At 42.4% G+C, this 24,085-nt stretch overlaps 1 protein-coding gene across 1 annotated transcript in view; it reads left to right on the top strand.

Moving 5' to 3' along the window:
- LOC113026171 (scavenger receptor cysteine-rich type 1 protein M160-like) overlaps window positions 1–19,688 on the top strand; it is a 47,271-nt gene extending 27,583 nt beyond the window's left edge. The window contains exons 8-15 of the mRNA XM_026174647.1: window positions 10,098–10,373; window positions 10,504–10,830; window positions 11,446–11,730; window positions 16,605–16,910; window positions 16,986–17,273; window positions 17,490–17,816; window positions 19,297–19,388; window positions 19,468–19,688. Of these exons, the coding sequence (XP_026030432.1) occupies window positions 10,098–10,373; window positions 10,504–10,830; window positions 11,446–11,730; window positions 16,605–16,910; window positions 16,986–17,273; window positions 17,490–17,816; window positions 19,297–19,388; window positions 19,468–19,614 (2,048 nt within the window). The 3' untranslated portion in view covers window positions 19,615–19,688. The remainder of the gene's footprint in view (window positions 1–10,097; window positions 10,374–10,503; window positions 10,831–11,445; window positions 11,731–16,604; window positions 16,911–16,985; window positions 17,274–17,489; window positions 17,817–19,296; window positions 19,389–19,467) is intronic.
- Window positions 19,689–24,085: the final 4,397 nt, after the last annotated feature.

The following is a 24,085-nucleotide window of genomic DNA, read 5'->3' as shown; positions in this document are numbered from 1 at the left end:
TCCATCAGTGAGAACTTTGAAGATGAAACGAGGCTGGGTCTTCCAACATGACAATGATCCAAAACACACGGCCCGGGCAACAAAGGAGTGGCTCCGTAAGAAGCATTTGAAAGTCCTGGAGTGGCCTAGCCAGTCTCCAGACCTCAACCCCATAGAAAATCTGTGGCGGGAATTGAAAGTCCGTGTTGCTCGGCGACAGCCCCAAAACATCACTGCTCTCGAGAAGATCTGCATGGAGGAATGGGCCAAAATACCAGCTACTGTGTGTGCAAACCTGGTAAAGACCTATAGTAAACGTTTGACCTCTGTTATTGCCAACAAAGGTTATGTTACAAAGTATTGAGTTGTATTTTTGTTATTGACCAAATACTTATTTTCCACCCTGATTTACGAATAAATTCTTTACAAATCCTACCATGTGGATTCATGGATTTTTTTTTTCACATTCTGTCTCTCACAGTTGAAGTGTACCTCTGGTGCAAATTACTGACCTCTGTCATCATTTTAAGTGGGGGAACTTGCACAATCGGTGGCTGACTAAATACTTTTTTGCCCCACTGTATACACTTTAGGACTAGGGATAAAGGGATCAGTAACAATTTCAAATTTATAGTTTGATGATTTAAAGTCTCACACACAATCTGTCGAAAGGGGAGGGGGGCCGGCTCCTTCCAAATAGAGCACATTTCCTTCATAATGTTGTAAATCCAAGCCCATTATGCATTCATGATTTGAATCCTGGGTTGTGCGAAACCCCAGAAATAAACCCTAGACAAAGTGAATCTGTGAATTAAGGTGGAGGTCTATTAGGTTTTGTTGTGATCCTCGAGTTGGGGGATGGGTGTTCATACTGGAGTGCAAAATTAAAACCAATGGAAGGAGGACAAGAAAAGTTCAAAGCCATCAGGTGCTCAGTTTAGAAAAAAGAGAAGAGAAAGAGAAACGAGCAAAAGATACAGGTAAGCAGATGTGTCACTGGATCATAGCAGGTCATCCTGAAACAATCAGAGTCAGAATACTTTATTAATCCCTAAGGAAATTATGTGGGTTACAGTTGTTCCAAGAAGAAATGGTAAAAAAACAGTAACAGTAATAGACTAAACTCCAAACAATACATTATGTTACAGATTTTAATATTAATTAGTCATTGTCAATTGTTGATTTGTCCTGTACTCATTGTATGACGTGGTTGGTAGCCGTTTGCATACTATGCATACTCTCTCTCTCTTCATATGTGTGTGTGTGTATGTTTCTCTGGTGAAATTCAGTATGGTTCCGACAACAGTTTTATGTTAATGTACAATCCTTAACATGTTTTGTGTGTGTGTGTGTGTGTGGGGGGGGGGGGGGGGGGGGGTTCGCCCAGGGCGCCAAAAAGGCTAGGACCGCCACTGCCCAGCACTATTAGCAACGTCATCGCCAGTGTCTTTTTTGCTAATTTAACCTAGAAACTGTACTATGAACATTCTTTTTTAACGCCTAGGACACAAGTATCATTTACCTTACCTTTATATGCTGGCACAGGTTTGAAGTCAGAAGTTTTATATGGTGCTAGTTCAGTCCCCTTGGAAAAAACAGCTTACACTGCCTAATAAAGCTGCTGCATTTCTTAAACTTCAAGCTGAAATAGTCCCTTAAATATGGCGGTAGCTTCACTTCGTTTCCTTCCAGTGCAGCTTCAACAAAATGTAACAAAGTTTTGCTTTCACCTGGGTTTGCACCAAGGGTGTCTGACCTGTTTTTGATGAATGATTTTCTTTTCCTTCTCTGGAACTGGGTCATAGGGGCAGCAGCCTAAGCCAGACCTTCCCAAAGTGTGGGGCCCGCCCCCTAGGGGTGAGTGCAGAGCCATTGCAGGGGGGGCGCGGCATGAAAAGGGAAAAAAACAAACAAACAATGCTTGGACACTGCTAGCATGGGGCGCCTACACAAACGCAAAGCAGGAGATGAAGCATCGCGGAATATGTTTCCAAACCAACTTCTTTCTAAGCCAAAGACTAGAAAATATGGTGAAGCATGTCTGCCCTTTGGTTTCACCTGCACAAGTGCCGAGGTACTTGTGCAGAATTGGTCTTTCTTTTGTTGGGAGCACGTGCTGGGCTCTCCAAATCACAGACAAACAGGATCCCACATTCTTGATTTTTAGTTCACAAACACTTGTTGTAATGACTAACTACTCCTGACAGGCACATACCTTTAAAGTTGCATGACGAACTCTGTATTCCTCGTCCACACATAAACGCAAAAAATGAGTTTTAAAAAATCTCCGTTTTCGGTGATTCAAAATGCCATTTACGTGTGGACGAAACAGCTGCGTTTTCAAAAATACCAGTGTAGGCGTGGACGTAGTGTAAAAGAGTTAGTAGTTTATTTTCTTACTACCTGCAGATTACTTGTATTTGCTTAATTGTTTACTAAATGTTTGAGGTGTGAAATAAACCGCAATTGAGCAAATATGGGTGTGTGTATTTGGAGGATGTGTTAGTGCATGCGTGTGTGTGACTGAGAAAAGCGACCTGTCGGATTTGAACCCAAGTGTTATTCAGTTACTGAACTTCTGCGCAAATTAATTTGTCTATAACAAACACAATGTTAGGAACATAAGGATGTCTGTAGGTGCACTTGGCACAAGCACACGCTATGTCACAGGTCAATGATTAGTTTTGTAATGGTATCATCAGATCTGCCGCTGTATGTTCTGTACACTCAGGTAAAGAGAGGAGTTCGGCAAAGGTGGGTACTGGACATGCCTAGACTGGCTAAATGTATAGTGAGTAGGGATGGGTATTGTTTAGGTTTTATCCGATACCAGTACCAAACCGGTACTTTTGAAACAGTGCCGGTGCTTAAATGGTGCTCAAACTGGTGCTTAAAGAATGGAGAACACAAAATTGGTCCAAAAACCTCTCATGTTCAGCTGGGTTTTTTTGTAAAAAGATAACAATGCTAGCCTCTTCTGTAGCTATAGGGGATTTATGGTATCACTCTTGGCTGGAAGCAGTGCTTAATCAATCAACACAAACTTTGTCCAAAAACCTCTCATGTTTAGCTGTTTTCCTCTTTTTCTTTGGTCATTTTAGCCTTTTTGGCCAGTGTGAAGGGAGTATCTGCCATCAAACAAGAAGACAGCCGCATGTAACTACGACGGTGTTTGCTAGTTCACCTTACGTGCATTAATGTAATAACGTGGTTAGCTTACATACGAACAACATTAAGCTACTCACGCAGAGAAGAACGGCTGCTGCTGCCATCATCATCCGTGCATCATTTCTGCTACATTGGCAGGGCTACGGGCCAGGACTCTACTCTTCGGGTTTTTGGGGGGATGTTGCTAACTCTGGGTCCGATAACAGGCAACCCACCCGCAGTAGATGTGCACGGCGTGAGGTCTCGCAGCAAGCTATCAAATACGGCGCATTTCTCGGCTTTTAACAAAATGCTATACGTCGCCAGGTGATTCATCAGATTCGAGGAGTTACCTCCTTTGCACAGTATCACCTTAAAGCACTTGTTGCAGGCTGCTGAGTTTGCATCTTTTGCTGTGAAGTACAGCCAGAATTTGACCGCTTCGCCTTGGGCATTTTTAATCTGTAGCTCTGCTCTAAAAGAACGTACGTACCTGGGCCCGCCTACTATCCTTGGAAAGGTAAAATGATTGGCTAGAATTCAAAGTGTGTGACATCTCAAGAAAAATAAAGCACCAAAATGTGCGCTGCTTTTCGGTCTGGTTACTACCATAATGGCACCAGATATCGGTACCCATCCCTAATAGTGAGCATTGGGAGCATCTGACAGAGGCCCCAGTCCACAAGATCTTCAGGTCCCACCTCGATTAGAACTTCAACAGCCTTCCAAACAAAGCTGGGAACACTGAGTCTAAATGAATATTCTGCAACTCTTGTTGAGGATGTGTAGAGAGCTGTAGCGTGCAGCCCTCTGCACCAACCTTACATGGTGGTAAGCCCTGAACTAGATGGTGGAGACTGGAGATGAAAAGAACCATCAACCTGAAGAATGATACCTATGAGGCTTGGTTAGCCTTTGGGCATCTGATGAGGATACATACCGGATGTCCCGTAAGTGAGGTGTAGGCATGTACCCTCGAGAGGAGGCCCTGGGCAGACCTGGATATGCTGGAGATATTGCTAAGCCTAATCATTTTTCTGAGGAGGCTTAGCAATACCTTGGTGCCCCTCTAATTGAGCAAGAGGAGATAACTGGGCAGAGGAAGGTCTGGTCTGCTGCTAATTACTAGAAGAAAAGTTTCTACCTTTTTTGTTTCTCCAAAATATTAAAATATAAGTAGTTCATTTATAGTTATTGGGCAGTATGTGTGAATGGACTGTGCCTTTTGAGAAGGTTCTGCGTGGATTGTACTGTTGTCTGTTGGTATGAAAAAAATAAGTGAACTTCTTGAAACATCTAAAAGAAACTAGCTTCATTTCCTTTCTCAAATGTCAGATTATTGACAATGTCCTATAAGCAAAATTTAAATATAGTTAATCTAACTTTTCAGACTCTTCCTCACAGTAAAGATTCAAACCACGTGAGAGGAGCATCGCAGTTTGCAATAGGGGCTAATTCTAGATAAAATGAATAAGGAAACACTTTAAACATCAATGGGTGCATTACTGATATAAAAATTTCCCATTGTCATCACATTTTTTCAAATATCCTTTTTGTGTGTTTTTTTCTCATGAATTTCAATTTTTTTGATGAAGGCTTTATTTATTTCCACACTTGTATATTTGCGTCAGTGTTATGCTTAGTGTTCTTGATCAAGGTTGAAGGGAAGTTGCTTTTTCTGGAAATACTTGGTCTGATAAGGAGAGTTCCACCTCCCATTTTTAAAAAAATATGGCTTAGCTTCCTTCCTCCTAATAGAGATTTTCTACTTCATCAACACCTAATAAAAATAAGCACTTAGAATGAAAATAATAAAACTTAATAAGAATTTAATGAGGCTTGTCTTGATTCTTTTTTTTTTTTTTTTTTTTTTTTTGTGTCCCGTTTGGATCTTTAGCCATCAGAATTGTTGTCTTAAGGCCAAGAAAGATGCCAAGCGGATTTATTTCACCAAGTGGATCATCATGGCCTTGCCATATTGCTCCATTTGATTGACCTTTATTGTAATTATGAATTTATTTTATTTTCAGTTGCTACAAACGGGACAGACATGACTGGGGGATAGGACAGGGAGAAAGAATGAAAGAAAGAGAGGGAGAGAAAGAAAGAAAACCAAAGGGGAGAAGAGACGGTGAGAAGGGGGGGAAGAAAGAAAAAAAAAACAAACAAAAAAAACAAAACACCTGGGTCACCTGTATGGAGAAAAAAAACAGAAGAGAAAGCAAACAACAAAGAGCAACATAATTAAAAAAAACGGCACCATCACAATAAACTAGCTAGCAGTAGATATCAGTAGATACTAAATAATAAACGATATTGTGCAGCACGCAAGATAGACAGCACACAATGTGCTTTGAGGCAGCAGCCAAGAAAGCTGTAGTCCGCGTCTGTGAATACCCGTGTGTACACCTGTGTGCATACCTGTGTGGATCAGCATGCTTGCATTCCAAAGGTTTCTCCATGTAACGATCTGCTAGGGAGTGTGGGGAGCCACAGCCCCGTCCTCCAGGGTATGAAGCAGACATCCAGAGGCCCCCAGAACACAAGAGACCAAGGAAGACCAACAGAGGGGCAGCTGCGCCACTGTCCCAGTAAGAGCTGAGGAGAGTCCCAGATGAGGGCTCACTCAGCAGCCGCGGAGCAGAAGCCAGGGGGAGTTGCAGTGACACGCCCGTGAGCTCCGCTGGCAGCCAGCTGTGCCTGAGTGACCAAGCCCCAGGCCGAGAGGCCGGGGGCATCCCACCTCCGAAGTGGCCCGAGCGAGCCCCAGGCTCCAGGCCCCGATAAGCGGCCGCCAAGGAGTGAGCCGGTGTGTACCCGGACGCCCACCCCCAGACACAAAGAACCACCAACGCACCGACACCTGAGGGAGTCCGCCACTGGCAGGGGAAGTGGTGGTGGGTGGAGATAGGCCTCCAAACCTTGGAGGGCCTGAGATGTCCCCAGAGAGGTGGCGTCTGATACCCAACCTGACATATAGACACAGACATACAGGCACACACAGATACAAACATCCATTCCCACCCTCATGCTCTCATATGCACTTACTCCAAACCTCCCTCCACCCGCTCATTGTAGTGTTGATGCATGTGTGTTCTAAGGTGCAATTAAAACCCAGGAGGGCATGGAGCTACCTGCCAGAGAGCAGCAGGTAAGCGCATAGTCCCTCCTGCTAGCCCTCAATGTCTACGTGTATTCAAAATTGAGAGGTGGGCAACGACGCCAGGGGTGAGGTGTACACCCTGATGGTAATTTGGACTCCGTGTATCATGCCCACCCCCAAGATCCTATATGTATGTGTAATGAGAGTGTGAGTAATGTGAATGTCTAAGTTGAGGCAGAGGCAGCCAGAAGGGGACAGAGGGGGGGGGTAGCCTCCTCTGCACCCTGGTGACATACCCCTACTCCAAGGCCCTGCATGTGTGGGTGGTTGTGGTGGAGCGGGAAGAGGGAGGCAGCTGGAGATGGGGAGGGAAGGAAGGGAGGGGCAGGTGACCCCTCCCTGGGGCCAGCTCCCCCGCTGACCCCAGTAGGCACTCCCATACTCTGCGACCCGCCAGGGAAAGGGGGTGCAGGCCAATCCAGACCGGGGCCCAGCGCAGCAGCGCCCCCCGGCCCCACAGAGCCCGGGACAGTCCACCCAACCCCACCACAGAGAAAACTGCACCCACCACACCATCCACTCATCTTCCAGACTACATGAGACAATAGACACCCAGGCTGAGATCTTCCTCCACCTCTCCTGTATCTCCCCCTCCTGCAGAGAGTTCCTGAGGAGAGGAAAGCTCCTGCAAGGTGTGACAATCTCCCCCACCAGTTGAAGAGCCCCCCAGGTGGCTCGACGCACCGGCGGCACCCTGCGCCAGGGATGGGCCACCATGCACCCACCCGCCCACAACCTCGGCAACACACAAACCAGGACCCAAGGCCCCGAGGCCCGGCCAGGGCCCCAGCCCAGAGACGGAGCGCCCTCAGAACCTCACGCCCATCCCGGACCCACCCAGGGGCAGCCAGGCTACCAGGTCAGTAACCCACGTCCGTCAGCACAGACCCTCCCCTAGCCCCGCTGCACGCAGCCACGAGGAAACAGTCACCCGAGAGCCAAAAGAGCCCCCAACCGGACATGACCGCTACCCCGGGTTGAGTCCCCCAAGGAAGATGCCTCCGGGGAACCCCCCGACGCCCTAAGCCTGTCCCTACCCCCACACCAATCACAACAGTGAAGGCGGGACCAAACTATGACCCCCCACCCCCACTAGGTGATGGAGCTGATCAAAGGAGCCCAGAGCAATTGATCTGATGTGGTGGCAGAGGCTGTGTCAAGACTAATGTAATCTAATAGATAATTTCTATATTGGTTAGAATTAAGATTGTTTTTATTTTTCCAGTTCATGAGGACAGTTTTCTTGGCTATGCATAGGGCAGTGAAAACCATATGGGCTATATTCTTTTCTGAAGTGACATTATCTAAGCTGCCCAGTAAACACACTAAGGGGGAAGTTGGAATGTTACATTTCAGACACTTTGATAAGTCTTCACATATCTCGCGCCAAAACTTCTGCACTGGTGGACAGAACCAAAGAGCGTGAATGTAATTGTCTGGTGTATTGCCTTGACAGTGTGAGCAGTTGTTGGAAGATGTAAAGCCCATCTTGAACATCCGATGACCTGTATAGTGCACTCTATGTAGTATTTTGTATTGTATTAATTGCAGACTGGGATTTTTAATCAATTTAAAGGTTTTTAAGCATACCTGAGACCAGAAGTTTTGGTCTAAGCTGACTGATAAATCTGTTTCCCACTTTGCAATAGGAAGGGATATTGATTCATCTAATTTAGAAAGTGTTCTGTATATTTTAGATAATAATTTGGGGATTTAAGAGTAAGGAAATGTGCCGCACTTGGTGGTGTTTGTAATTCAACTTGACTGAGGTTAAATTTCTTTTTTACTATGGATTTAATTTGTTGATATTCTAAAAATCTTTTCTTGTTGATCCCATATTGGGCAACTAGTCTGTCAAATGGAATAAATTCTGTTCCCTCTAATATATGTTCTAAGTATTTAATTCCTTTACAACTCCATTCTGGGAAATTAATCATATTATTGTTTTGTAATATGTCAGGGTTATTCCAGATAGGTGTACGTTTGCATGGGATTAATGAAGACTCCGTTATTTTTAGAAACTCCCACCATGCTGTCAGAGAGAAGCTGATGTTGATACTTTTAAAGCATTCATGTCTTTTGATGTTTGAGCTAATAAATGGTAGTGCCTGTTCAACATCTAGCCAGGGCTCATCTAAGAAGGTATGTTTTGACCATTCTGAGATGAACTGAAGCCTGTTGGCTAAGAAGTATTGGTGAAAATTAGGCAGATCTAATCCTCCTCTATCCTTGGTTCTTTGTAGCGTTTTTAAGCTGATACGCGGGGGTTTATCTTTCCAAAGGAATTTGGAAATATATGAATCCAGAGATCTGAACCAATCTTGTGATGGTTTGTTAGGGATCATCAAAAATAAGTAATTTATTTTTGGCAAGATCATCATTTTTATAGTAGCAACCCTTCCCATGAGTGATATGGGTAAAGATTTCCATCTAGTCAGATCGCCTTCTACTTTCTTTAGAAGTGGGATGTGGTTTAATTTAGTTAAGTCTGAAAGCTTAGGAGAAACATTAATACCTAAATATTTAATATTTCCGGATTGCAGTGGGGCAGAGGAAGAATTATGGAAGGAGCAGTTAATGGGGAGAACTGTAGATTTTGGCCAGTTAATTGAATAATCTGAAACTCTTGAAAACCAGTTTATTAGAGTAATTACCTCAGAGAGGTTGGTTTGTGTGTTTTGCAGAAAAAGCAACACATCATCCGCATAGAGACTGATTTTATGTTCTATGTTCTTACATTTTATGCCCTTAATTGTTGTATGCCCTTAATTGTTGTCTTGATTCTTGCTGCACAGTCTATTTACGCCTACCTACATACCAGTAGACACTCTTTCAATGATGAGCACTCAATGATGATGAGCTGGGAGTCAAAGAGGCCAGGAATCAGTGTCGACTCACAGTTCTTTAGCCACGCAAACAAACCACAATCTGCATAGCAATCCACTGTCGAATCAGTTTGCAAGTTGTCTCTTCCTACATGTTAGCTTAACCTCCGTGCTCTACCATGTGCCTAATAGCGCAACTGTGCTCTCTCACTACAAGGGCGCTCTCACTCACAGTCGGCAGCCTTTTCAACACTTTGCAGCAATTCCCCAACTCTCTGTGAATGATACTCCTTATCATTAAGCAATTGTCATTGATCAATGGTCTTTGATCAGTGGTTGTTGATCAATGATCAGGACAATTTGCATATTAACCTCCTAGGACCTGGCGTCCACATTTCTGGACATCACATTTTGGGATGTCTAGACCAAAATACTTAATTTTTCTCTACCAGGGCCGGATATCCACTTATGAGGAAATTATACTGCCACTGTTCAATCAAAATTTAAAACAAATGTCCTCATATGTGGATCTTATTTTTCTCAGAAACAAAAATTAGGGGAAAAAAATCTGGTAATTCTTTATTTTTACATTGATCAGGTCCCAATCAACCCAAAAAGCAAAGAAAAATGAAAAATGCATGCATGAAAGAGTTCGGGTCTTAGGAGGATAATGATCGTAAACTAACAGCCCATTGTTCATTTAATTGGCTAGTTTCAGTCATTGTGCAAATGTAATGTTTATAAGATTGGAGGAACCTGTAATCAGCTGAGACTAAAGAAGCCAATTGGATGAGTGTTGAAATGTTTCTCCCACTGAAAATGCTAAGTCCAGATGAACAGAGTGAACTTTTTGGGGTTAATGATGGTTATTACAAATTAGTTCTCTCTTCTAAGTCTGATGGTAATCTTTTTTTTCTCACAGTAACCTTGTTATATAAAGAGGAAAATATCAGTTCAAATGTATCAGATCTGTTTCTCTTCAGAGTCTGTCAGGTTGGGGGGAGCCAGTCGCTGTGTAGGAACAGTGGAGCTGAAACATCAAGGAGAATGGAGACCAGCAATTGACTATGACCTCAGGAAAGCAGCTGTTCTCTGTAAACATCTGGACTGTGGATCTGCTGTTTCTGCTGTAATCAGACCGAAGTCCTCACCTGCAGATGTGCTGGGGATCAGCTCTGACTGTTTTCAGTCTGGAACTACTCGAAGTGAGTGTGCAGCACCAAAAGCCTCCAACTACACCCTGGATCTCATTTGCTCAGGTAAGATCATGTGTGACATCATATATGACAGCCAGAATTTCAGGGTAATCCTCCCTCTTTAAGTTTTAAGTTCTCCGAAGAAATGACAGAAATCACCTGCTTCACCTTAAATAATCAACTGTCTTTACAGACTTGCTGGTTCAGCCCATCATCCAGGCATCCTCCATGGATGGGGTTTATGAGGCCCAGGAGCAGGGGCTTACAGTATCCAGGCACTCCAACTTCACCATCAGCTGCTCCATCCAGCCACAATACCCAGGAGGCTCCTTCCAGCTCACCTTCAACTCCACCAACACAGCGTACAGCTACACCCAGCCAGCTGTCAATCACTCTGCCCACTTCCTGTTTCCTGCTGCAGTGCCCGCCCACCAAGGAAACTACAGCTGTGTTTATCACATCTACGTTTTCTCTCATAATTTCACTGCTGAGAGCCACCTGCTGCCTGTCACTGTCTCAGGTAAGCTGAGAGATGATGAAATATCAGTCTGGAAAAAATATCAATCTAAACTTACTGAAAATTATCTGGAAACATCCTATGTGACTAAGATTATAGAAAGTGTATAAATGTCAATAGAAAACATTGTTGTATCACATGCATTAGTAATTAACTTAACACTCATTGGAAACAAGATCGCATATATAGTAGTTTGTTGTTGTTTTTTTTACACATGAAAATGACAGATTATGATTTTTGCACTCCTGTAACGGTTGTCTTTAAGTTTACTGGTTGTCCTGCTTCCCGTTCCACTAACTCTGTATATGCAGTCTGCGGACTTGTGTTTCTCATATGCATCTCACTGACCACTAAAAAACAAATTAAAAAAAGGCCAGAGTCAGGTTACTGAGATGTTTCAAGGCTGAAATAAAAATTTCTTACTAACCAAGCAGAGAGAGAGAGTTCAGTCCTCAGCTGAGCTTTATTCAAAATCCTAAACTATACTTCAGTACTACAGCTACAAGAAGTATTCAGAGAGGAGTGATGATTTACAGAAGTGCCATCAGCAGTCAAGTATTAAAATCTTTTCAAAAATCTTTTTACTTCTTTCCTTATGACACTCTGCTTTCTGCTCAGAGTTTGTCAGCTTGGTAGGAGGACCCAGTCGCTGTGCAGGAACGCTGGAATTGAAACATTTGGGTGTGTGGAGACCAATGGATAGCTCTGACTGGACCATAAAGGCAGCATCTGTTATCTGTGAACATCTGGATTGTGGCTCTGCTATTTCAGTAGAATGGCGAGAGGATTCCACAGAGAAATCTGTGTGGAAGATCCAAGACGGCTGCATTGAGTCTGGATCAGCTATAAAAGAATGCTTACAACTTAGGTTGTCTTCCTTCTCTCTGTATCTCACGTGCTCAGGTAAGCCTATCAATATGATCACATTACACTGATAGTAATGTGTCAGGTAGACGCATAAATCACCTAGACTGGCAGACAATCTTCATCAGCCTGGCAAAGCAGAGCTTCAGGAGTCCAGTGGAACAACCAGCAGCAGCTTCTTTGGTTGCCACTGTCACATCCCCGAGTGACTGACTGGCCACAAGTGTTAACAGCTCAGCTTAGCCAGGGTTCATTATTACCTTCACCCCGACACAGCCTTTGTTTTCCAGAGCACCTCCAAATACTCCTCATTTGAACTTGTCAATGTATTTGAATGCTAATGCTAGTTTCTAGACAAATGTTAAAAACCTCGGTGTGTGCCTTGAGGGTTCCTTTAGACTGTGTAGACAGGTGAGCGCATTAGTCGAATCTAGCTTTTTTCATCTGAGACCGCTAGCCAAGTAAAGCCATACCTGCCAGCTTGTGTCTTTGAACGTGTTAGTCATCTGTTAATTACTTGCAGACTAGACAACTTTAATCCTCTGTACTTTGGTTTAGACCAGGCTTCTATTTATCATCTGCAGTTGATCCAAAGTGCAGCTGCTCCTCCGCTGACTGGTACAAAATGAAAGGCGCATATAACCCCAGTGTTGGCTTCTCTACATTGGCTTCCTGTTTCTTACAGGGTCCAATTTAAAATATTACTCTTTGTTTTTAAATCAGTAAATGGCTGAGCCCTCTCTTACCTTTCTGAGTGTCTATTTATTTTTGCTCCAAAAAGAACCAGGAGGTACGGTTAAAATCCAATGCTATTCATTCCACAGTCTAAACTTAGATCTTGTGGTGATGGAGCCTTCTCTGTGGCAGGTCCCAGACTCTGGAATAGTCTGCCTCTAACTGTTAGATTTGTATAAATGCTGGAACATTTTACATCTGTATTGAAGACACATTTTTATGGTCTGGCTTTTAGCGCAGGTTGACTGAAACATGTTTTCTTTTAACAGTCCTAGTTATTGTTGTTTTAGTTTATTTTATTGTCCTATTGTATTATTCCTTCTGTTTTATATTTTATTGCATCATTGTTGTTCAATTTACTTATTTTAGTTACATTTCAGTTTGAAAAGCACTTTGTGCAGCATGGGGCGTTTGGAATGTGCTATGTAAATAAAGTTGACCATGACTTTTCCTGCATAGCCAGGTCTCCATTTAAGAGACCTTTAATGTTAATGAGACTTTTTACAAGGAAAAATAAACGATATATATTCTCATTATGCAGACACATTTGCACATACATTCCATCCCCATAATGTTCTCTCTATGGTTCCCATTGTGCATGTTTAAGGCTGAGAATTTTCACAACAGACGATATTATTCCAGACCTCAAAGGGAATATCCATAAACATAATAAAAATACAAATATTTATAAGTTACTCTGCATCAACTGTCTGTCTGGTCATCTGGCTGATCTGAATTGCCAAAAAAAACCAAAACAAATAGCCTTCTCAATGTAAGATATACAGTGGTATGCAAAAGTTTAGGCACCCTTGATAATTTTCATGATTTTTCTTCATAAATCATTGGTTGTTTGGATCAGCAATTTCATTTAAATATATCATGTAGCAGATGAACACAATGATATTTGAGAAGTGAAATTAAGTTTATAGGGTTTACAGAAAGTGTGCAATAGTTACTTAAACTAAATTAGGCAGGTGCGTAAATTTGGGTACCCTTGTCATTTTATTGACTTAAATATCTTTAGCACTAATTATTGGAAGACAAAATTTGTTTGGTAAGCTCACTAACCCTTGACCTACATACACAGGTGAATCCAATCATGAGAAAGGGTATTTAAGGTAGCCAATTGCAGGTTTTTCTCCTCTACATCTTCTCTGAAGAGTGACTACATGGGAGCCTCAAAACAACTCTCAAATGACCTAAAAACCAACATTCTTTAACATCATGGTTTAGGGGAAGGATACAAAAAGCTATCTCAGAGATTTCAGCAGTCAGTTTCCACTATAAGGAACATAGTGAGGAAACGGAAGACCACAGGTACAGTTCTGTTTAAGGCCCAAAGAGGCAGGTCAAGGAAAATCTTAGATAAGCAGAGGTGGAGGATGGTGAGAATAGTCACAGTCAACCTACAGACCAGCTCCAAAGACCTACAACATCATCTTGCTGCAGATGGAGTCACTGTGCATCGTTCTAATATTTAGCGCACTTTGCACAAGGAGATGCTGTATGGGAGAGTGATGCAGAAGAAGCCCTTTCTGCGCACATGTCACAAACTGTGTCTCTTGAGGTATTCTAAAGCACATTTGGACAAGCCAGCTTCATTTTGGAATAAGGTGCTGTGGAGTGATGAAACTAAAATTTAGTTATTTGGACATAACAAGAGGTGCTATGCATGGTGGAAACAACACAGCATCCCAAGAAAAAAATTTGGTGGTGCTTCCATCATGCTGTGGGGCTGTGTGGCCAGTGCAGGTACTGGGAATCTTGTTAAAGTTGAGGGTCGCATGGATTCCAGTCAATAACAGCAGATTCTTGAGAACAATGTTCAAGAATCAATCACAAAGTTGAAGATGCACCAGGGCTGCATATTTCAACAAGACAACGGCCCCCATATACTGCTCAAAATCCACTAAGGCATTCATGCAGTGAAACAAGTACAACGTTCTGGGATCTCAGTCCCCAGACCTGAATAGCATTGAAAATCTATGGCGTGACTTAAAGTAATAATAATAATAATGGATTGGATTTATATAGCACTTTTCAAGGCACCCAAAGTGCTTTACAATACCACTATTCATTCACATTGACACACTGGTGGAGGCAAGCTACGGTTGTAGCCACAGCTGCCCTGGGGCGGACTGACAGAAGTGAGGCTGCCATATCGCACCATCAGCCCCTCTGGCCAACACCAGCAGGCGGTAGGGTAAAGTGTCTTGCCCAAGGACACAACAACCAGGACAGAGAGCCCGGGAATCAAACCGGCGACCTTCTGGTTACAGATGCGCTTCCCAACCCCCTGGTTTTCCTTGCTCGGAAACCATCAAACCTGACTGAACTGGTTATGTTTTGTAAGGAAGAGTGGTCCAAAATACCTTCAATCAGAATCCAAACTCTCATTGGAAGCTGTAGGAAACATTTAGAGGCTGTAATTTTTTCAAAAGGAGGATCTACTAAATATTGATCTAATTTTTCTGTTGGGGTGCCAATACACCTGCCTAATTTCATTTAAGTAACTATGGCACACTTTCTGTAAATCCTATATTCATTTCACTTCTCAAATATCATTGTGTTCATCTGCTATAAGATATACTTAAATGAAATTGCTGATCCAAACAACCAATGGTTTATGAAGAAAAATCATGAAAATTATCAAGGGTGCCTAAACTGAATTCATATCACTATTTTTTTTTGTAAATAGTTTGTAAATAGATCATTGCAAATATTCAAGCATTGTACATATTGAGCGCTGCAGTAGGAGTGGTCAATAGTTAACTTTTTATTTACCATAAAAAGTTGATTAGTGACATTGATATCAGACTTGGCTAATGGTAGCAGAAGTGTTCATCTTAGTAGAGCTGGGCGATATATCGAGTTTTTAAAACATATCGATATATTTTTATACGAGATATAAGATGTGACAATATCCTTTATATCGATATAGTCTATGTTACGTTATAATTATAGTTGTGGAGCCGCAAGTTTGCCTCTCTTTCGTCCACTTTTGTCTCTACGCAACGTTACTCCGCCTCGCCTTCACTGAAGACAACTCCCCCTCCTCCCCCATCGCTTCACGTGCAGGCAGCGACAAGATGGACACGGCAAATCTCCGTTAACGAGTTACTGCGCATCGCCCCATGCGTGGGGCTGGACGGCGTCAACGTGTTAACGAGCTAACCGCGCTAACGAGCTAACCGCGCTAACCCTAAAATCCTTTCATTCTCTCAAAAGTTGATAGCGCGCCTTATGTATGAATTCTGGTTGTGCTTGATGGCCGCGAACCGATTTTATGTGGAACACGGCGCTCAGCAATCTGTCAAAAAATGTTTTAGTACGACTTTGGTAAACTACGAAGCTGCAGCACTTGATGGATTGTCGGCGCATTACGGCTACCGAGGAGCTTCGCGGAGTGATACGTACTGTGCATCAACGTAATATTACCATATTGTGTGTGTATAAGGACCATAAATGGCACCTGTAAGAGACGTGGTTATGAAGCGGATTTCAAACTCCAGGCTGTCAGTCACACAGTAAAACTTGGGAACAGAGCAGCTGTGAAATCTGTCTGTCTTTGTTATTACGCTCAGCATCTTTTAGTTTACATTTTGACTGCACAATTGTGAGCTCTTTGTTTAGCACAAAAACAACCTTGTTTTCTTTTATTTATGGAGCATTTTTATTTAATGAATGCTCATAATTTAATTTTGAGTAATTTTTCATGTACATCTGTGCTGTATGTTAATAAAAGTGCCTGTGTGACATCTGGGACACAGCTTTGACTAAGAACTCTCTTTTTGTTCTTACTTTATGGCTTAAAAAATATATCGAGATATATATCTTATATCGCCATCCAGCTAAAAAATATCGAGATATGAATTTTGGGTCATATCGCCCAGCCCTACATCTTAGCTGAGGTTATTCCCCCATAAGAAGTATCTTTTTAAGTGTTCTCCTTTTTCTATTGGTGCTTTCACACCATATAACTGTGAAAGTACCACCAGTCAAATCCAGGTTGATCTACTTCCATGCAGAGGTTGTCTGTTCCTTCTCTCTGTATCTCTGTGGCTACTCTGCCTTCCTCCCACAGTCACAAAACCTCCAAGTTAGTCTCAGAAAAAAATATTTTTCTTGTGTGTCTGCTGTCTCTGATCTCTCTGTTTGATCTTCTCTGATGTCTCCAGACTCTGTCAGGCTGCTGAATGGTTCCAGTCTGTGTTCAGGCAGATTGGAGGTGAAGTCTAACCAGAGCTGGTCCTCAGTGTGTGAAGCTGACTTTGACCAGCAGGATGCAGAGGTGGTCTGTAGGGAGCTCGGCTGTGGGCCTCCTTCGGTCCTCCAGGGGGCGCTCTATGGAGAAGTGGAGGCTCCAGTGTGGAGCAAAGAGTTGCAGTGTGGAGGCCATGAGTCTGCTCTCCTGGACTGTAGAAGCTCAGGCTCAGCTAGAAACAGCTGCTCACCTGGCAAAGCTGTTGGACTCACCTGCTCAGGTAGAAGAGGAGCTGCAGCTTTGATGTGGTCAAACTTGTTTATTCTTTTACTGATGACTCTCTACTTTCTGTTAGAGCCTCATGATCTCAGGTTGGTGGGAGGAGCCAGTCGTTGTGCAGGATCACTGGAGCTAAAACTGGGAGATTGGAGACCAGTGGAAGCTTCTGAGTGGATCCTGGGCAAAGCAGCTGTTATCTGTGAACATTTGCACTGTGGTTCCCTTGATTATGTGGAGGCTAGAAATGAGTCCTTGCTCAGATCTGTTTGGAGAGTCAAACCTGACTGCGTTCAATCTGGATGTGCTCTGAGGGAGTGTGTAACATCAGAATACTCTTTAATGATTATGAATTTCACCTGCTCAGGTAGGCTCACCACTGACATCATCCATGACAGTTATACCTGTCACATGCTTTCTGTCATGAATATAATGTTTGCTTAGTGGTCTTGATTGTAAAGATTGAGAAAGCTTCAGACCCTCCAGGACACACTTGCAGGAAGCATTATGCTCTGTGTTTGGTGCTCATTGTTTGAATGAAAGGTTGATGTAAGGTGACCTTGTAGAATCTGTGTGTTTACAGACCTGCTGGTTCAGCCAAACATCCATGCATCCTCCATGGATGGGGTCTTTGAGGCCCAGCAGCAGGGGCTTCAGGTGTCCAGCCGCTCCAACTTCACCATCAGCTGCTCTATCCAGCCACAGTACCCAGGAGGTTCCTTCCAGCTCACCTTCACCTCCTCCAACACGGCATACAGCTACACCCAGCCAGCTGTCAATCACTCTGCCCACTTCCTGTTTCCTGCTGCAGTGCCCGCCCACCAAGGAAACTACAGCTGTGTTTATCACATCTACGTTTTCTCTCATAACTTCTCCTCCGAGAGCCGCCAGCTGTCTGTTGCTGTTTCACGTAAGCTGAAGTTTTCTGATTTTTTTGGATGCATATAAACACATTTGACCAATCACGGCACTGAAGAGAGTGAAACAGTCAAAGTGTTCAACATGGCGGAACACTTGTTTGTTGTGTCACAGAATAGCTCACAATCAGGTCTTTGAAATCATCTCTTCCTTCTCATGTGTTGTCCCAAATCTGCTACCCCACTGAAATCCTGAAATATGGATGAAAGCTTCAACTGCTGGATCAGACCAGAAAATTCTCCCTGCTGCCGCTTTCTCCTGAGAATGGCATGCACCCAGGATCAGGACTAGCTCATCGTCGCTTGATGTTCTCTCCATTTTTTCCACACAGTGGGCTTTCTGAGGATACTTTTTTTTTTTGTAAAAACTTAACGTGCTCAGTGTGTGTGTAGGTTATATGGAAAGTTCACATACGGGAAAAATTATAGCATCTCATTTTTGTGTATGAGCCTTATAATTAGAGCAAAGATCATGTTTCATCACCTGGATAAGTCTGGTTCTGAGTGCGGTCAACTGCGAGAAAGATACAAGCATCATCTCATCTATCATGCACCCCTCAGCCATTTTCAGGTGTACTTCCTACACCTAGCTAAGACTCAGATACTTCATTCAGGACCCAGAACCAGGGTTAATCTGCTAATAGCTCACTTTGTTACTATGATACATAGGGCCATCCTGGCGTGCATGAAGACCCACACCTGATGTTGCGTTCCAGAGTTTTCATTTGTCAAAACCGCAGTGGTCTCAGGACTGATGTTTAGGTTCACTTAATCCCTACAAACCAAAAAGTGCTTCACGGTGAAAATGGATAATGAGCCGAAGCAAACTGAAAAAGTAGCCCAAGAGTTTCTAAAGGAAAAAAGATGGGTGATTCTTTAACAACCAAAACAGCCACCTAATGTCAGCACAACAGAGGAACTTTTCAGAATAACCCACAAGCAGAGCATCTCAGGGAGGGGATCCAGGATTTAGTGAGTGATGTTCATAGGTCCTCAACTTCAGGCAGCCAGTGACTGCAAAGGATTATTATGAGTATAAAAAAACAATCCGTATATTTGACCAATTCGTGAGCATTCTGAAAATATGGATTAAAGTGTTTGTAATTGAATACTTGGTTAATACTTTAGTTTACTGTTTAGCTAAACTTGATGATTTCATTTAAACATCCCCTGTGATGGTGTACTGAAACAAAACTGTCCAAATACTTTTTCTATACCACAGTACAGTGTCTCAAATTATATTTGTAATATTTCAATGAAGATATATTTGCACTTTCAACAAATAATTAGAGATGTATCACTATTTTTAGTCTGATTAACATATTTCATTTCACATATTCTTATATTACTATTCTTATATCTGAACAGCTGTAAAAATGACTGTTTCTTCTCAGAGATCAATCAAATATTTTATTCAGGTTCAGTGTAATAATTTAAACTACTGAACTCATTAAACTTTGTTCCATCCAACAGCTCCAGCAGCTCCAACAGTTCATACCATCACAGGAGTCATCCTGCTGCTGATTCTCCTGATTGTGATTACTGCCCTTTATTTCTGCTGGAAGGTACTGAAACATCTTTGTTGCTGAGAATGAACTGACAAGAGGATCAATGCAGTCAGTCTGATCTGTGATGTCTCTGCAGGCCAGCAGGGAGCAGACGCTGAGCAGAAAGGACACTGACGTGGTTTACTACAACTACAGTGATCACGGAGAAGGAGGATCAGCTGAAGATGAAAGTCGCCAGGGAGGAGAGGAGGACCTCAAAGAAGCTCATCTCAAATCCAATTGAATTTCTGAAAAATGACTATCATAATAGTTAACACAACAGTTTTCTATTGAATATAAACTTGTGTACTCACTTCACTGATGTATTGCTTCATTTAAAACTAGAGGGGAAAGCACAATGTCATCCAACAAACCAGGGGCGATTCTAGGATTAGAGCTTTGGAGGTGCTGAGCACCCAGAGAGCTGCCCAGCCAGGCAAGATAAATCATAAGATTCTTAAATTCATCAAGTCTCTCTGTGCCTGGGTCCTCGTCTCAAAACATGACATCACTGTTTTATACATTTTAACACAATTTAATCCCCATATTTGTGAAAGAAAAGCAAAACACTTTTTTGAAAAGTCTGTAACAAAACCATCAAATCTGATCAAGGTTATTTAAATGCTGCAACTGAAGAATGGATCGGAATAAAAAAAAAAATACATATCCTAACCTTCATTACTGGGGGAAAATAATGAGTGATGCTCATAGTGAGTAAAAAGTAAACTGAGTGCATTGTTTGGACAGAGATTTACTTTTAATGTGTATGTATAATATAATACATATACATAAAGAAAACACTCCCAAAACAGAATAAATTATTACAAATAAATCTTTACTGCAGACACTAATTTTACTAATTTAATAATACTAATTTTGTGTTGTAAGATTTATGGGTTTCATTCTTTCATAGTGGTACTTAGGAGAGCTTGACACTGTGAGAAGTTTGAGAAAAACTGATAAGTGTATGTGTGCTTTTGGAAAACATTTAAAGCTGCTGTACAGAATCTTTGAAACAAGCTTAAAACATTTTTAGAATATAAACAGAGCATCTGCTTCTCTTTACAGCTCCTCACTCCACCAGGACTCTGTTTGGCACTTTCTGATAGTGTGCAAATGTGATGTATGTACTGCGGCAGTCATACAGACAACTGGACGGTCCAAAAGTTGGCCTACCTATTACTGGCTGAGGTTTTATTAGAGTTGTGGCTGAACTACATAAAAATATATCATTAATTTTAATCTCCCCAATCAATGATAATGTTATATTGGAATGTTTTTAAAGAGGGTCAAAAATGTTTCAACCCAGTTTGTTTTGCAGATTCTGTACAGCAGCTTTAATATAGGGAGAACACAACTTCCAGATTGTTTGAGTAAAATCTGGTTTTTTCTCTTTTTGCCTGTCACTTTTCCTGTCTGTTTTCTTACCTGGTTCTTCCTGACCTTGTACTTTCTCCTCACGTTCCCCTCTTTCCTCGCTCTAATTGTATTCAATTAGATGAAAAATTACATTAATATGAAAAGAATACTATTAAGATCACTAACAAAAAGTCCTCTCTCAGTGTATTTTCAACCAAAAGGCAAATAACCAAACCACATGAACATCTATTAAAAGATATAAACATTGAAACACTGATCCAACATTATTCTTGATTGACGGATCATTTGATTTTACACTTTTACCTGAATGTGGCTTCTTTTTAAAAAAAAATAAAACCTCCTTATATCCATTATGAACCTGGCTGTCTCTCTGTACACAAACACACGCGCACACACACACACACAACAGCAGTTATAAGGTTAATGGGCATTCAGTCAGTTAGCTAGTTAGTATCCATTTCAAACAGGACAGTGGTAACAACAGCAGGCTACAGACAATTTTAAGTTTTAGATTTTAAATAGGTTGTATAACTTTTAATGAGAGCAACAGGACGGTCAAATGTCGCTGATTTTACTACAGAGCAGGACGGATTGTAGAGTAGCAAACATCAACCGAAAAGTCAAAGGAGCTTGCAAAGAAAAGCGTCTGGACTTCTTTAAGTTGCTTGAAGACGTTTCACCTCTCACCCGAGAAGCTTCTTCAGTTCTAAGGTCAAATGGTGGAGAGTCCCAGATATAAATCTAGTGGGAGTGACCCCCCACAGAGGGACAAAAGGACCCCCTGATGATCCTCTAATCGCCTGAGCCAAGGTGTGAAACTGGGTGTGGGTCCCAATCAGCCAGAGTTTCGGGTGTGTTCATTGTGAAACCTGGCCCCACCTTATCATGCGACTTCCTGAGGTCAGATGGCCCAGGATGTGAGTGGGCGTTAAGGCGTCTGGGAAGGGATCTCAAAACTGGATTATAGATGGCAGAGAGTTGGTGTCGTAAACCCCCGCCTCTGTTCAAAGATGGTCGCTCACAGTGGACATAGATGGCTTCTTTCACTCCTCTTTCAAACCATCTGTCCTCTCTGTCCAAAATGTGAACGTTAGCATCCTCGAAAGAGTGTCCTTTATCCTTAAGATGCAGATGGACTGCTGAGTCTTGTCCTGTGGAGGTGGCTCTTCTGTGTTGTGCCATGCGCTTGTGAAGTGGCTGTTTGGTCTCTCCAATGTAGAGGTCTGAGCATTCCTCGCTGCACTGTACAGCATACACCACATTGTTAAGTTTGTGTTTTGGCGTTTTGTCTTTCGGGTGAACCAGTTTCTGTCTGAGCGTGTTGCTGGGTCTGAAATACACTGGAATGTCATGCTTGGAGAAACCGAAAAGTTTTCAACACTGCTGGTTACCTGGTGTAATGTTTTTCAGTAAAAAGAAACATGGTCTGACTCCTACCAACTATATAAAGAGTAACTGAAGGTTAAATGCAGCTAATATGTCCTGTTTTAAGCCAGGCACTTACACCTCTGCTCCGCTGCGTCTCAGCCACCATCGCTCTGGCAGCAACGGTGCTAGAGCCAGAGCAAGGGAGAGCTGGAACAAACCATTTTTTTGGGGGGGGGGGGGGGTATCTATACTTTTGTTCTTAAAATGTTACGTCTCAACCAAGTACTGTATGCTTTTTATGATTTTAGTAGTGTGTCACACAAACAGCAAATATTGTCCAAAAAAGTAAGAAATCTTTGGGGGTGCTTTGATTCATTTTGGGGGTGCTGAAGCACATTTATTTCTTACACTTTAAGCCAGGGGTGGGCAATCTCAGTCCACGCGGGCCGGTGTCCCTGCAGGCTTTAGATGTGTCCTCAAACCAACACAGCTGATTTAAATGGCTAAATTAGCTCCTCAACATGTCCTGAAGTTCTCCAGAGGCCGGGTAACGAACTAATCATGTGATTCAGGTGTGTTGACCCAAGGTGAGATCTAAAACCTGCAGGGACACCGGCCCTCGTAGACTGAGATTGCCCACCCCTGCTTTAAGCCCACAGAGTTGTGCTGACAGATTTTTTTTTTTGTCCTTTATCACAGCAACTTTTTCTTTATCATTTAGAAGAACAGTTAAATATGGAACTTCTGCAAACTGTATGTGGCCCGCCATGTAAAATGAGTTTGACACCCCATCTAAGCCTTTGTCCAACAGAGTCCTTCCTCTGGACACAGATCCATTCGCATGGTGGAAAAACTTCAAGCATAAGAAGATTGAAGCTACGCTAGCAGAACAAGACCATTTGTTCCAGGTACATCTGCACCAAGTGAGAGGATGACATTGATACTACAAGTACATCTTATCTCTCAACAGAGAGTGTGGACAGACTGATGTTTTTGCAGAGGCAGGTTGTTTTAAAGCGGTGCAGCGTGTGTTATTTTGGTTTATGCAGCATTTTTATATTGATGGCTTGCTGTTTTATTTAATTTTACATTTAGATAATGCAGTAACACATGTTAAGAAACAGCAATATTTCAAATAAATAAAAAGCTTAAATCAGATGAAAGAAGATCAGATTTCAGGACTGGACTCTTCACAAACACTGAAGAGTCAAAGTTGGATTGAACATTTCTACACTGTGTCTGAGTTCAGTGTCTCTAACATCCCCTTTACTCACTGATTAGAAAGACAACAACATGTTGGACTGTTTCTGGATCATGTCAGTGACATGTTACTTTCCCACAACCACTTTACTAACACTGAGTCACCATGAGAGGAGCAGCAGAAACAAGCTCACACTGACAAGTTTAGAACAACATTAGAACAACGTGACAGAAACACATGTATTTGTGAAGAACACAGAGTGACTTTGTGTTTAATTTGTGATATCAGGGAGGGAGCTGTTCTCACACACTGTTGTACTGATCATTAAACAGCAGGTGGCGACCTCACTTCAGTTAAAGCACAGTCACAGAAACACACTGTGGGCTTCATATATTCGTGTAAAATTATAGCTGCTGTATCATTTAAATTTGGGATACTTTTTGACGTTTTGATTCGGACAGGGGGAACAAATTGCGGCAGGATCAGCTCAGATCGTGCTCCCAACGCAGGGGAAACCAATTCTGCAGGGGAGACCTACCTTGGCACTTGTGCAGGTGAAGCCAAAGGGAAGATGCTTCACCGTATTTTCTAGTCTTTGGCTTGGAAGAAAGTTGGTTTGGAAACATACTTGGCAATGCTTCATCTCTTGCTTTGCGTTTGTGTGTGCGCCCTGTCAAAAACCTGTCAATTACGCTATCATTGTCCAAGCGTTCTTTTTTTTTTTTTTTTTTCATACCGCCCCACCCGCCCCTGCAATGGCTCTGCA

Source organism: Astatotilapia calliptera, chromosome 7, assembly GCF_900246225.1.
Source record: "Astatotilapia calliptera chromosome 7, fAstCal1.2, whole genome shotgun sequence".
Classification (NCBI taxonomy): domain Eukaryota; kingdom Metazoa; phylum Chordata; class Actinopteri; order Cichliformes; family Cichlidae; genus Astatotilapia; species Astatotilapia calliptera.
The sequence above is the reverse complement of the archived record's forward strand: the minus strand, read 5'-3'. Positions and strand labels throughout refer to the sequence as shown.